Source organism: Coloeus monedula, assembly GCF_965178545.1.
Source record: "Coloeus monedula genome assembly, chromosome: 12".
In the NCBI taxonomy this organism is placed as follows: Eukaryota; Metazoa; Chordata; class Aves; order Passeriformes; family Corvidae; genus Coloeus; species Coloeus monedula.
In genome coordinates, this window is record NC_138792.1 from 773,119 (window position 1) to 788,149 (window position 15,031).

Genomic DNA, 15,031 nt, shown 5'->3' on the forward strand with positions numbered 1-15,031 from the left:
CCTGCCCCCCACTACATGCAGCAGATTGGGAAGATTTTCCACTGTTTTTCCTCTGTGGAGCTCTCTGTGCAGACCATCAGCTGTCTCCCACTCCAGTGTTTCATAATCTGCTGGCCAGGTTTAAAAAAAGATCCTGTAGCAAAAATGTGGTTCACTCAAGGCTGCCTTTGGACTGCTCTGTGTTTCAGAGGAATTTGGGAGAATGAAATGAGCAAAACTGGTTTCTGTCCTGTAGTGTGCTTTAATGAAGTGCTAGGGCTCGATCCCTCCTCCATAAAGTGCATTCCCCCCTGTCCTGTCCTGTCCTGTCCTGTCCATCCTCCCATGGATACTGGTCTTCCTGGAGGCAGAGGACTGGAACCTCTGCCTGTGCCCCACTGCACTCTGTGTGTGCACCACTGTGAGCACAGCCATGGGAGTGTGTTGTGTGTCCCTGCCAACACCTCTGTGTTGTGTGTCCCTGCCAACACCTCTGTGTTGCTGTTCTGGCCAGGTGAACACAGCCATGCACGAGGCCAAGCTGATGGAGGAGTGTGATGAGCTGATGGAGATCATCCGCCAGCGCAAGCAGGTCATCGCCGTCAAGATCAAGGAGACGAAGGTGAGGGGTCCCAGCTCATGTGTCCCTGGTCACATGTCCTGTGCCCACGGGGTGGCCACTGCAGGGTCTGCCCCCGTCCAGGAACAGCACTCCCGCAGCCAGGGAGTGCAGCGGGGCTGCAGCAGCGTGTGTTGCCTCGCCATGAGGGGTTTGCTTTGGGCAGCACCGGTGCATCTCCTTGTCCAAAATCTGGGTGTCCCTCACTGCTGCTGCCCTCCAGGCCACCCCACATCCAGGTGTCCATCACTGCTGCTGCTGCCCCAGGGCTCCTTTGCCAAGGACAAAGCATGTGCTGGCTGAGGCTGGAGGAGGAGCAGTGTGTTGGTTAGCGTGACAAGTTGGTGCAGAGGCTTGGATCACTCCAGACAGCTTCCTCAGGGCTCTTCACCACTGTGGTTCTAATAGAATAATGTGGAATTAATATTGAAGGACCACAGTCCGGTGCTGCAGAGAGAGCAGAGGCTGCATGCTCTGCATTGCAGCACAGCTGGGGGGGAGCTGCTTCTCGCCCTTGTCTTTGTAGGAGTGTTTGGACCTTTCCTCCAGTGGTTCCAGGTGTTTCCCAGTGGTTTCTATATGTAGCATCCCACCCCAAAGGGGAAGGGAGCACCCAAGATTCACAGATGCTCATGGTTGAAAGGAATGACAAATGTCAGAAGGTCAGCAAAAGCTTATAGAGTTTAATTAGTAAATTGCTCCTGGGTCAGGATGGGGTTCCCTCTGTGCCTCTCAAGCTCCTGAACAGTTCTGTCTCCCTCTGCTCCTCCAACAGGTGATGAAGCTGCGGAAGCTGGCCCAGCAGGTTGCCAACTGCCGGCAGTGCCTGGAGCGCTCCACGGTCCTCATCAACCAAGCCGAGCACATCCTGAAGGAGAACGACCACGCACGGTTCCTGCAGACTGCCAGGAACGTGGCTGAGAGGTGGGCTGGGCTCGGGACGCTGGTGCTGGAGCTGGCCCCTGATTGTAGGTCCCTGTCCAAAGATGACCCAGTCCCCCCCAGTCACTTCGCTGGACATCTCGAGCCATCCCTGCAGCCTCCCACTGTGGTGTCCTCAAATAAACCCTGGGGTCAGGTTCCCATCCCTCACAGGACAGGTGCTGCATGGCAGGTCCTAACAATACTGTGGAAGCAAGCCCCCTTCCCTGGGACAGGAAAGTGGTGGAAATGCCAATCCAAAGGGAGTACAGGGGCCAGTCAAAGCTGGGAGCCCCAGGGATGGAGCCCCCCCCACTCTCAGGGGACCTGTCCCCAGGCTAGGCCACCCTCCTGGGTGGGGGCAGTGGTTTCCTGCCAGCAGGTGAGTCAGGGTGAGGCTGCCCCATCCCCGTGCCTCCCTCACCGCGCGCACCCCTTTGCGTACTGATGGTCCCTTCTTTCCTTCCAGGGTCGCCATGGCAACTGCATCCTCGCAAGTCCTGATACCAGATATCAATTTTAATGATGCCTTTGAAAACTTTGCTTTAGATTTTTCCAGAGAGAAGAAGCTGCTGGAGGGGTTGGATTATCTAACAGGTGAGTGCCCCCTGCCCTGCGCCCCACCAAGGGCTGGCAGACCTATTTTAAGACTCAACCAGCAACAAGCGCCAGGTCAGCTGTGGCAGAGCAGGGGCTGGGCTGTCCCCAGGCCAGTGACATGTCCCTGTCCTCGTGTTTCACCCTGCTGCTCCTGGAGGACCATGGAAAAGTCCAGAAAGTTTAAAAATTATGTTTTCCATGACCTGGGGGGGAGGCTGATGTCTATAAGGATGCAAGAGGGATAAGGATTACATAAGGATTACAGAGGAGGAAAGATGAATTAACCAATTATTGTACTTCTAAGGCACTCTGTGCTTTAACATTTCCCTTTCCCTGCCCTTTTTGTGGGTCACTTGATCCTAAATTATGAACCCTGCTGAGCAGGACCTCGCTGAGCCCCTCAGTGCTGCCCTGATGCCACAGCACAGACTGATCACTGCCCTCAGGGGTCTGGGAGCAGCAACGGCTGCTGGAGCAGCCTGTGCTGGAGCACTGGAGGGATGAAAGCTCCAGGGAGGCGAGGACATCCTCACTCACCCAAATCCGATTTTATCATCATGAAGCAGATCAGCTTTCAGTGAAAGATTAACACAGCCATGTCCGGATCAGTTATGGGATAAAATACTTATTCCACAACCAGTGCAGGGAAATAGGTGGATTTGGAAGTGGGTTCTCAGCCTGTTTCAGGGTGAGGGTGTTGGACCTGCTGGAGGAGCAGTGGAAACACTGTGCTCTCTGACCTCTGGATGCCTTGTCAAAGTAAAAAGCTTAGTTCAGTGGGAAACACAGTGACTGATAAAATGAGGGAGTTCTTGGTGTTGAGAGACTCTACTCCTGCCACGAGCCCATCTCAGTCCTTATACGAGCAGAAAAGCCCCTGGGTTTTTAAGGGAGGAAAGCCCAAAGTGACCAAAATCTGTGGTCTGTGCCATCCCACAGCACCGAACCCGCCGTCGGTCCGTGAGGAGCTCTGCACGGCCTCCCACGACACCATCACCGTGCACTGGATCTCAGAGGACGAGTTCAGCGTCAGCTCCTACGAGCTCCAGTACACCATCTTCACCGGCCAGGCCAACTTCATCAGTAAGTGACCACACTCCCCTTCAGGAAGGAATCCCAGGTTGTCCAGAGAAGCTGTGGCTGCCCCTGGAAGTATCCCAGGCCAGGCTGGATGGAGCTTGGAGCAACCTGGGACAATGGAAGGTGTCCCTGCCCATGGCAGGGGTGGGACTGGATGGGCTTTAAGGTCCCTCCCAACCCAAACCATTCTGGGATTCTGTAAGGAGAAGGTTCTCGGGTTCATCAGTGCCTTTAAAGGCTGGGTATTTGTGGAGGAAACAGCAGCAAAGGATCCTCCAAGGGCTGGTGGATCAGAGTTCTGGGGGGGCCATCCCTGAGGTGCTCTGGCCTGTACTTGGTGTCATCAGCCGTGACTCAGTGAAGCACTGGGAACACTGGAGGCTCTTGTCCATCTCACAGCTCCCCGATCCGTGTACCTGGGATCGTGCGTGGGGCAGCGCTGGCTGCTCCGTGGCTGACAACTGACATGGTTCACAAACCCTCTGGAGCAGCTCTGAGCCATATTTCCAGGTCATTTTTCATGAAAATTACTGCCATACCTAATTGTTTTTCCACACTGACACAGATTTGTCTGACAGGAATGGGATTTGAGGACTGAGGATGGATCTCACTGATGGCCTGTGGCTTGTGAGAAAGTTTTATTCCTGGTTTTCCTAGCAGCACGTGCCATTGTGAGAAGTGCTGACGAGGTGCCTCAGAGGGGTGTTCTGGGCTGCCGTCGGTCTGTCCCGCTGGCAGCACGGTGTCACAGCTCCGGAAGGCTGTTCAGTGCACTCTGAACTCTGCAGGAAGCTGCCAGAGAAAGTTCCCTGTGACTTTTCAAGCTGGATCTCACCTCCCCAGCCCCGGCCCAGCCTTTGCCCTTGTTTTGGAAAACAAGGTGATGCTTTTCCTTTCGGTTGGAGGCTGTCGGGTGCCAGTGCTGCCGCAGCCAGATCCACCCTGCTTGGCTCTCCTCTCCTTCCCAGCTAGAACATGTTGTCTCCAGCACTTTGTCCTCTGCAAGCCTGCAGAGCTCAGCCACCTCTCTGGCTCTGCTCTTGGATGGCCACCAGCTCCATGTCCTCTGCACTTCCAGCTGCAGACAAGATGGGGACTTGCTGGTGTCACCGAGTGGTTTTGGTAGGGAGGGACATCTGAAGGTCCCTGTGCCAGCTCTGTGCATGCTGGGCTGACAGGTTGCTCAGGGCTTTCTCCTTGAGGAAGAAGGACTGTCCAGGGATGGAGCACCCAGTGCTTCCTCACCCTCAGCTAGAAGGATTTTGCCCTTTTCCAGTCAGGATTTCCCCTGCTGCTGCTTGTGCCCTTGCCCTGGGACCATGCCAGGGAAGGATCTGGTCTCACCTTTCCCCACATGCCACTTTGAATACACATGGCTTGGAGTCCCATACACCGAGGGGCTTGGGAACGCGTCACCTGCCCAGCTGTGGGGTCTGGCACAGACATTGGGAAAGGAGGAGCTGTGGAGGGTGAGGAGCAGTGAGGGCAGTGCTGGAGGAGAGCCCTGAGGGTCACATGTTAGAAGTGTCCTCCTTGGCCAGCCCACAAACTCCAGGTTGCTTTTTGTAGGAGGAGTGAAGAAAACATCAGTTAAATCCCTGAGAAGAAAGTGAATAACTTACTGTCCCTTGGAATAGCACAGTTTGGGTGATGGGACCATGTGAGCCCTGGCTGAACTCGTGTGAAGAGACACTGGGACACTGAGCAGGAGCTGGGAGGCTGACCAGGAGAGGAAATACCTTTCCAAGGTGCACACAGTTGGCCTGTGGAACCCATCCCCTTCACGCTTCCATCGAAGCCAAGAGCTTGGCAAGAGCCAGACATTTTTATGGATGATGAATGCTACAGTAAAAAGGATTTTTTTAAGCTTTGGCGAGGGTAGGAGTGAGGAGGCTGGTCTTAAAGGCCAAGCTCTTTGAGGTTGTTTTGGGAAAGAAACCTGCTTGGAAGGTCAAGTCCTTCTCATTGCCATGTCTCAGCCACCGTGTTCTTCCTGATGGAGCATCCCCAGCTGGTCCTTCCGCAGGAAGGTGACACCGACCAGTGCCAGGCTGGAAGCTGTGCGCTCCAATGAGAGCAGCTCTGCATGCAGGCTGCAATCAGGATCACATCTGTTTTATTTTCCACTTCACATCACACTGCTCTGTGCCCCTTGGCCATTCCCATGTGTATCCCAAACCAAATTCAGGCTGACAGGGGCTGCAACCTGCCCTTGTCCTGCGGCTGAGCCAGCCACTGCAGATAAATGAATTGGAAGCCGTTGCAGAAGAGGCGTGGAGCGTTCCCAGCTCCTGCCTCCCAGCCCTGCACATGTGGAAACGCCCCCCTCCAGTCACCCCAATTTCACAATGCACTCCTCACCTCTCACCAGATCCAGGAAGCCTCCAGCTACTTCCTCCAAGCTTCCTTATTCCTCTTTCTGCTCAAAGCCCTGGCCCTGCGCTGTGATAGCTGCCCTACAGCCTCCTTGTCCCCCAGTGCCAGCTACTCAGGTGCTCATGCCAGCTGCAGGTGATCCTCATCCCAGTCATGCTGGTGGCAGGAACAGCCTCAGTGACACCCAGTAAGGCTTTTCCCCTTTCCTGTGTCCCCCCATCCAAGGTACAGCACTACATTTCCATACATGCTAGGCCCTGCAGCTCGATCACTGAAAATCACTGCAGCAGTCAGCTTGGCGCCTCCATGGTCTTGGATTTTTCATTCCTTCCCTTTCCAGAAAGAGTTCAGCCTCCTGAATGATTTCCAAGTATCTGGATCCCTTCACTGGGAGCTCATTTTCTTTGAACCACTCTGCAGACCAGTCTATTCAGGGAGCCAAGCATCAGCATTCCTTAGCCATGGATTATTACTTCCCACCCTGGAGCACTGAGGACTGGGCAGGAGCAAGATTCAGTCGCAAACACATCGATTTGGGTGCAAATACATCCCTTTCTGCTGCTGGAATTCCGTAATTGTGGCCCTGGAGCAGGAGGGAGGCTGTCCTGCGGGAGCAGAGGCATGGGAGAGAGTGACAGTGGGGGTGATGGTGGGAGGATGGTGGGAGGATGGTGGGATCATCTCTGGCAATTTCCCTGCGGACGCTCTGAACTCGCAGGCAGGCGGTGAATCCTTCTGAGGGACCTGCAGTCCTGAGCTCTGCATTAGCAGCACAGGGGCTTTGTATGCTGTCCCTCCCTGGGAATAAATCTCTCCCTGTCTCGCACTGCAGGTCTCTACAACTCCATGGACAGCTGGATGATCGTCCCCAACATCAAGCAGAACCACTACACAGTGCATGGGCTCCAGAGTGGCACCCGCTACATCTTCCTGGTGAAGGCCATCAACCAGGCGGGCAGCCGGAACAGTGAGCCCGCCCGCCTCAAGACCAACAGTAGGTGCCCAGGAGCTCACCCAGCCGTGGCAGGTGGGGGGGGACACTTCCCAGGGCACTGGGGTGCCCGGGCTATGGCCGAGTGCTCCTGGTGAGTGGGCAGTGGCCGGCAGCGGGATGGACACCCCGGGCTGGTAAATCATTGGAGCGCCCGTCTCCCTTGGTGCCTCCGTTCCTTCCCTGCCTCAGAGATGGTCTCCTGATACCCCATGTGGTGCCAGGGGCTCCCATCAGCCCTCTGCTCCTGTTAGCACCCATCCCTGGGGTCTTAGGTCATAACGGTCCATTCTTCTGGTGGTTTTACATCCCTGGGCTTTTTGGGGCCGGTGCAAGAAGTCACAGAGCAGTTGTGTTCTGGTGTGTGGCTTAGTGTGCAGAGGGTTGTGATTTGGAGAGCCGTAAGGTTGAAAAGTGTATCCATGGTGGCGGGTGGGGCTTTGCAGCCACATACAAAGCAGAAGTTTTTCTTTCCAATGCCCTGGGGATGCCAAGGAAGGTTAAATGTGTTTAGGGAAAGCTGAACTCAGGGCAGCGGAGCTAGACCTGTCCTGGCACAGACAGAGCTCCGTGGTTTGTGGTGGGAAACCTTTTCCCATTGAAAGACAGCAAAGACAGCAGAAGCACTGGCACCCGTGGCCTGGAGGGTGACATGGGAGGGACAGTGTGAGGTGTTGGGGGAGGAATAAGTTGGCTCTCCAGGCTCCTGCCTGCTCCGTGCCCACACCTTTCCAGAGCTCGCACTCTGCGTGGTCCTGGTGAGCACAGCCCTCCCATCTGTCCCCTTTCCCAGCCATCGCTTCTGCCTGAACCAGGCTTTCACGATGATTTATCACCTCACCTCCTCCTTTTCTTTGCGTGGCATTAAACTGAATAAAACAACGTTGAGGCACTGGGGCTGAGGGAGCTGCTGAGGAGCAAACTCCAGCCCAATCTGCCTGTTCATTAAAAATTTATCCCTCCTGCAGCTGCTGTTTTTCAGCGCTTCCCCGGCTTTGAAAGGCGCTCGCTCTGGGAATGGGGAATGGGCGCTTGGGAAGCTGGGAGCGAGGGCGGCTGGCTGTGGCAGCGGCTCCTGTTGGACGGGGTTTGCTCTCGGTGATTTTAGCTGAGTGTCAGTCACCAGAGCTGCCAGCGCAGCTCCGAGTGCTCCTGCTCAGGGATGGACTGGGTTCCAGCAGAGTCCGGTCAGGTGCTGAGTCCCCCTTGCTGCAGGGATGCGTCTGCAGCAGCTTCTTGGTGTGTGAAACCTCGAGCAGCCCCACCTGAGACACTGCACAGGCTGTGTGTGATTGGGGTTTTGCGTGTGCTAAAGCCCCTTCCACAAGGACCTATCCCTCCCTTCCTGCTCAGGTGTGGGGCAGGAGGGCCATGTGGCACTGATGGGCACATCCATCTCTGCCACAAGTTTGGCGTTCCTCTGCCAAAAAAACTGTGTTTGTGGAGACTTCTGAATTCCTGAAAGTTTGATTTAGCAATATATATGGATGTAATATATATTGATTTCTTCTGTGGCCAGCCTTCAGGGACAAGGGCTCCTTTGGGTGTCCAGTAGTGCTGCTGCCCTGTGCTGCAGCCCCAGCATGTCCCCACTGGCTATTCCTCCTGCCAGTGTTTGGGACCAGGGTTTCTCCTTTTCCAGTGGACAATATGCAGAGGATATCACACCCATGCATTCCCACTGCTGTAACCATGGTGGAAGTGTCAGCAGCTCAAGACAGAAATGGCCCATTAGCATATTTCACAGCCTGTTCTGTTCCTGAAGCGATGTCTGGAGAGATCTCTCCATCGCCAGAAGGTCAGTGTCAGGACACATCGATTTCCGCTGCGTCGGCGCTGTCAGTGCTGGCACTAAATCAGTGTCCTGAACAGAGAAGCTTGGGAGACCAGGTTTGGTTTAGTGACAGACCATCCTCTGCTGAGGCTGGGCCTGGGCAGGACTTATTTAGGAGCAAGTGTCCAAAAGTTGCTGAAAGTGCTGGAATGCAAGGACAGGCCCAGCTCTGGCCATAAATAAAGTGCAAGGAAATGGGTTTTACAGTCCTTGCCTTGGCCAATGCATCCTGGCCTTACTTTCCCTCACAATTCTGTCTTTTCCTGATTCCTGCATCTCTTGGCAAGGCTTCAGTGTGCTACAGGATGGCTCCATCCACATCCCATGTGAGATGTCAGGAGTGGGTTTGATGCCTGAGCAGTGGGCTGCGGGGTCACTGCTACTGACTGAATCGTGTTAGTGCAGGTGTTTTTAAGGATCAGGATTATGCCTACAGAAGCTTCCCAGCAAGGAATCTGTGAAAAGAGTCATAGATTTAGATGGATTTATGGCTTTCCTATGACTTGATGACTCAGCATTACTGAGTGCTGCATCTTTCTTTCTTTGCAGAAGATGATGTCTTCAGGGAGGACAGGGTGGTGCTGGCAGCCGTGCTGTGTGGGTGTCCTGTGCCCCACAGGTGGCATCTTGGATGGCTGGTGGGAGCAGGGACACTGCCACTGCAGGCAGAGAGGAGGGACAGAAGGCAGGAAGGCTGGCTTTGTGTCCCTGTGTCCCTGCAGCTTGCTTTGCTCTCTGGGCTGAACGTGGTGGATGCCTGCAGCATCCTTGGGAGCAGAGTACATATCCATCCCTCCTTTCCACACATTTCCAGCCAAACACAGTCCCCAGCTGTCCACTCTGCCCCGTCCCTGTGCCCCTGCAGCCAGAGGAGTGGGGCACACAGGAGCTGCTGTGCTGCAGGGCGCCGGTGGCACCGCTGGCACCCCTGCACTGACCCCGTGGTGGCGTGGGCTGCTGCTCCCGCATTTGGCTGAGTGTTGGATGTTGTCTCCTGCTCCTGGGGATCTCATTCCAGTTATTTCCACAGCTGTTATGTAAAGCAGCAGGCAGCCTGTCCTCGCTGTCCCCGTGGGTGGGTGACAGGAGCGTCCCAAGCCGGTGAGCCCCTGCTCACCGTGATGGGTGCAGGAGCACTGTGAGGGCCAGGGGAGCGGGGTGGGTGTCTGGGGCCCTGCAGGGTGGGGATGCAGCTCCAGCGCACGGCTCCCTCTGCCTGGCTCCATCCCTGCATACCACTGACCTTGCCCGTGTTCCTGGCTGCCTCCTCTTTGCTCCCACACACCCAGTGCCAGACAGGATTTCCTCTGCTCCGCTCGCTCCAGCTCTGCCGGGAAGGGAGGGATAATCCAGCTGATAAATGCCCCAGGGGTGCAGCCGGCTGTGTCCAGTCCCGAAGCCGGCTGCTTCCCCACAGCTCCCTAGCCTCGTGCAGGGGTGACCAGCAAAAGGCTGTCGGGAATATCCCAGCAAGCTGAATTTGTGGGATAAAGGTAATCTGAGTGACCAGCCCAGGACATACATGCTAATGATGAGAGGAATCATTAATGATGAGAGGAATCGTTGCAACCCTCGGCTCTCTGCCGGGCGGGGCTGGGGAGCTGGAGAGCAGTGACTGGGAGGCCCAGAGGGTGGTGATGGTGGGGAAGCAGGGAGTGAAGGCTGCTCTGCCCTCTTACACAGTCAGAACCTCTCCCCTTCTTCTGGCAGCCCCCATGCCGGGGGTTGAGGTTGGGACTGTCATGACCTCTGTGAAGCCTGTATTTTTTCCCAGTGCCAGAGTGATACTTTGGGAAGGGGATTGATGGTAGCAGGTGCCCGGCTGTGTTCTCTGAAACACCCTCTAACCCATCCCAGCCCACGTGCTGCTGCCTCCCAGCCTGCCCCTCACACACCTTGCCCATGGATGTGGGTTGAGTGCTTGCTCCAGGACACACCAGCACAAACCAGTGACAAGGGCTGGGCTCCAGTTCTTCACACTGACCTTAGCAAGGGGTCGGCTTTGAAAACAGGGCTGTGAGTGTCTCTCTCCTGATGGAGCCAAGTATTTTTATACCTCACTTCCTCAGAGCTTGTCTCTTTGCATTACTGCCAGGAAAAGATACGGCAGAAAGATCAGAGCAGCCAGAAGAAGGAGGGGGCAGGTCACTCCCAATTTGCAGCTTTACTTTCAGGCTTCTCAACTCAATTATTCAGCAAATTGGGCTCTGAGGAAAACCAGCACAAGCTCCCATCAGGTACGGGAGCATGGCACGGATGAGCTCCGCTCTGCAGCTGCCCTTGTCGCTGATGTTGCAGCTCTTTGCAGAGGTTCCCAGCTGTCCTGGGGCTCTCCTTGTGTGTCTGTTTGCAGGGTTTCCTGGCTGTTCTGGGGTCCCCAGCCCAGGCTCAGGACCCTGTTGCCGTGGTGGTGTCGGTATTTCTCCTTGCTGGGACTTGGTGTCTGTAGCCAAAAATGGGAGCGTGCAGGCGGACACAGCTAGTCATGCCCCGAGCCTGGTACCAAAACGTGAGGGTGAAGGTGTTGGCAGGACTTGGGGTGTTCTCTGCAGCTGTCATTTGCTTTGTCCTGAAGCAGGTGAATCCCTATGGAAATGCTCTCCGGTGTCTGTGTGCTCTTTATGTCATCTCACATGAAAACACCTCAGCAAAACCCACCTGAACTCAACTTGCTTCTTTGCAGCATCTTGGGGTTTTGTTTGCAAATCCAGGGATAGTCTGAGGACTTCCAGAGGGAAATCATTGACAAACAAGGAGTTGGTTGAAGCTCTGGGACACCACCCAGATCCGGTCTGGTTTTGGGGAAAACACCCAAGCAAACAACTATTAAATATGCCAAGCTAAGAACATGGGATATGAAGGAAGCACCTTTCCTGCACCATGATGCTAACAACACAAATCCTAATCCATGTGTCTCCTCCCCACAGGTCAGCCATTCAAGCTGGACCCCAAGATGGCTCACAAGAAGCTGAAGATCTCCAATGATGGGCTGCAGATGGAGAAGGACGAGAGCTCCTTGAAGAAGAGCCACACACCGGAGAGGTTCAGCGGGACAGGCTGCTACGGCGCGGCCGGCAATGTCTTCATCGACAGTGGCTGCCACTACTGGGAGGTGGTGGTGGGATCCTCCACCTGGTAAGGCACCGCTGGTGTGAGGGGGGATGCTTTCCCAGTCCGGTCTCTGCCAGAGATGCCCTCCCTGTGTCCTTTCACGGGCAGGTGGGCTCTGAAAGCACGGGGTGTCGTGGCCATCAGGGCTGGGCCTGGTGCTGTGCCGAGGCTGGAGGGTGCTGAGCACAGCTTCTCTTCCCTGCAGGTATGCCATCGGCGTGGCTTACAAGTCAGCCCCCAAAAACGAGTGGATTGGGAAGAACTCCTCTTCTTGGGTCTTCTCCCGCTGCAACAACAACTTTGTGGTGCGGCACAACAACAAGGAGATGCTGGTGGAGGTGCACCCGCAGATGAAGCGCCTCGGGGTCCTCCTGGACTACGACAACAACGCGCTCTCCTTCTACGACCCGGCCAACTCCCTCCACCTCCACACCTTCGAGGTCTCCTTCATCCTGCCAGTGTGTCCCACCTTCACCATCTGGAACAAATCCCTGATGATCCTCTCGGGGCTGCCCGCCCCGGATTTCATCGATTACCCCGAGCAGCAGGAGTGTAACTGCCGGCCCCAGGAGTCCCCATACGTGTCAGGAATGAAAGCCTGTCACTAGGCTGATCAGGCCTGCCCGTGCCCTGTGGCAGCACTGGCCGTGCTGGTGGGTGCCGGTGGCCGGAGCTGCCTGCTGGCAGCCGTGCTGGAGAGCTGCCCGAGCAATCGAGCACCATCCGCACCCAGCTCCATCTTATTTTAATGGAAAAGTGGAAGAACCTCAAACCACGGCTGGGAATGAACTGCTGTTGGTGAGCTCCAGAGTGCACAAGAGTGGCTGGAGCAGCTCCTTGGCGGTGGCTCCCATCGCTCCCTGAGAAGATTGTCACCTGGATGGTTCTTCCCTTGGGGGCTGGAAAGGCTGGGGCAGGTTTCAGGGTGACCTGAGGTGCCGTGGTGGTCAGGGAATGGCTCATGCGTGCCATGAGGCGCAGGTTGGGACAGGAGGGTTGGGCTCTGGAGCCCGCTGACAGCTGAGTGACAGCTCAGAGCACTGAGCAGCACTTTCCAGGGAGGACTTTACGTGTGGCTGAGGCTCGGTAGCTTCCCTGGCGGGGTGGATGAGGCTTGGAGCCCTCGGGCTCGGCGAGCACTGGGGGGTTGTGTGGTGGGTGGTGGTCCCGTGGTGGTCCCATGGAGGTCTGTGGAGTGAAGATGGCACTGAGTGTGTTCCGAGTGGCTGTCCATGCTGCAGATGGCATAGTCCTGATGCATTTTCGGGGTCTTGCAGTGGAGAGCCATGGACCCCCACCCCACCACCTCCTCCTTTGAGGGCTGCATCCTTGAGGAGCTCTAGCCCCTGGCACAGAGGTTTTGCAGCTGCTCCTTCCCAGTATGGGATCTGGCCAGCAGTGCCCTGCTCCACATAGGCCTCCATTAGTGTTCTGCCTGGTGTCCCAGCAGCAAAAACTAATCTTCCTGCTCTGAGCCTGTGGTAGAGTCCTGCTCAAAGACCACCTCTATGCTCTATGACCCAAAATCTCAATTTATGACCCCTAATCTTGACTTCTGGTTTGTTCTCCACCATGCCAGGGGGTTGGACTGGGTGCATTTTAAAGATCCCTTCCAGCCCAAATTATTCCATGGTTCTGTGGAGGTGTGGGTGTGGAGCCATCCTATTTGCTCTGTGGCAAAGGACTGAGTCTGTCCCCGAGGCTCCTGGTTACTGCGAGCTCTTTGGCTGTCACCAGTATTCCCAGTAACCACCAACATCAAGCCCTCTGGCCAAGCTCCAGTGTCTGGATTTATTTGAGAGGCCAGGAGGAGCTGGGCTGGCACACAATCCCTGTGTCACAGTGGGGGCCTGCGGCACAGTTTGGGGCCAGTGGGCATGTGAGTGGCTGGGACATTGTGGGGGCACTCTGCGCCTGGGATGGGGCCATCCTGATTGCGTGTGTGGACTGGGGAATGAGAGGCTGGAGAGCAGCTGCAGGAAGGGACCTGGGGGTCCTGGTCCATGGTCAGTTGGATCTCAGTCAGCCAGGAGGGAAATCCCTGTCCTGGGGGCATCTGGCCAGGGAGAGCATTGTCCTTCTCTGCTCTGGGGTGGGGCAGCCTCACCTTGAGTCCTGGGGGCAGTTTTGGACACCACAGTATAAAAAAGGCATGAAGCTGTTAGAGGGTGAGCAAGGAAGGGCCACAAGGATGGAGAAGGATCTGAAGGGGTCTTATGAGGAGTGGCTGAGGTCACTTGGTTTGTTCAGCTGGAGAAGAAGAGCGGGGAGGTCTCTTTGTCATCTTCAGCTCCTCCCAAGGGGGAGTGGAGGGACAGGTACCCATCTCTTCATTCTTGTGACCAGTGACAGGACTGAGGGGAATGGCTGGAGCTGAGTCAGGGGAGGGTTAGGTTGGATATCAGGAAAAGGTTTTTCCCTCAGGGGGTGGTCGGGCTCTGACCAGGCTCCCCAGGGAATGGTCATGGCCCCAAGGCTGCCAGAGCTCAAGGGGCATTTGAATAACTCTCCCAAACACAGGGTGGGTTGTTGGGGTGTCCTGTGCAGGGCCAGGAGCTGGACTGGATGATCCTGATGGGCCCCTTCCAACTCAGCCTGTTCTGTGATTCTAAAGCCCAGGCTCTGAGAGTGGCTGCCTTGGACAGGGCAAGAGCCCCTTGGGGCTCATCCTGTGGGGGCTGGGGAAGAGACTGGTTGAATTCATGTGGAGCCAGTTCAGAATTCATCTGGTGACCCCCACCAGTGACCTGTCCAAGGGGTTTTTGTTGGTGAGTCTGGTGGTGACAGCTTTGCCCAGGAAGAGAGTGTACAAGAGCCCGTTCCCAGCAAGCCATCCCTCCGTGTGTCTGGGCTGTGGGTTTGGAAAAGGGAGGTGGGCAGCTCCTCGGGAAAGGATCTGCTGCCTGTCCTGCCAAGCTGACAGGGGTTTCCCTCTGATCCAGGCTGCTTTCCCATGGTGCCTGGCAGGGTCAGCGCAGGGGATCCATCCCTCCTCCTGAGAAGGCAGAGCAGCTCCATTTGCTTCTCCCAGCCCCGGGGTGTAGGAGCACAGGGAGGGTGCAGCAGGGGCACGTCTGCCATCCCCACAGCCTGCCTCATGGCCCCGTCTCACTTTGGGAGGTTAAATCACCCTTTAAGTTGGATGTTTTTAATGGAAAAGTCTCATGGAAGTCCCTTCCCCGTGTGCCGGTGCCGTGGGGCTGCTCGTCCTGTGCCAGGCACTGGGATGCTGGCACTGGCAGTGCCGAGCTGCCCCACGGCGCCGGCACTGCCGGACGGGCTCAGGGAGGACTCAGCGTCCTCAGCTCAGAGACCACGAGCCCTTAACGTGACATTTGCACCTGATGAAATTGCACTAATTATGGGACCCCCTGGCCCCCGCGCGTGTCTCGTACCCGGCCGGGCGGGGGCTGGGGGAGCCCTGCACCCCAAATGGGGCTGGGGGCCTTTCCCAGTCACCCACATTGTCCTCTTGTGGTACTGAAAGCAGAGCCCACCCAAGTGTCACCATGATTTGGGG

General features: G+C 56.1%; 1 protein-coding gene across 2 annotated transcripts in view; it reads left to right on the forward strand.

The window, feature by feature from the left end:
• Positions 1–14,669, forward strand: part of MID2 (midline 2) — a 64,355-nt gene extending 49,686 nt beyond the window's left edge. For both annotated transcript variants that reach the window (XM_082289665.1, XM_082289666.1), the window contains exons 4-10: positions 494–601; positions 1,374–1,522; positions 1,989–2,116; positions 3,059–3,202; positions 6,408–6,569; positions 11,328–11,535; positions 11,717–14,669. In XM_082289665.1, the coding sequence (XP_082145791.1) occupies positions 494–601; positions 1,374–1,522; positions 1,989–2,116; positions 3,059–3,202; positions 6,408–6,569; positions 11,328–11,535; positions 11,717–12,119 (1,302 nt within the window). In that variant the 3' untranslated portion in view covers positions 12,120–14,669. The remainder of the gene's footprint in view (positions 1–493; positions 602–1,373; positions 1,523–1,988; positions 2,117–3,058; positions 3,203–6,407; positions 6,570–11,327; positions 11,536–11,716) is intronic.
• Positions 14,670–15,031: the final 362 nt, after the last annotated feature.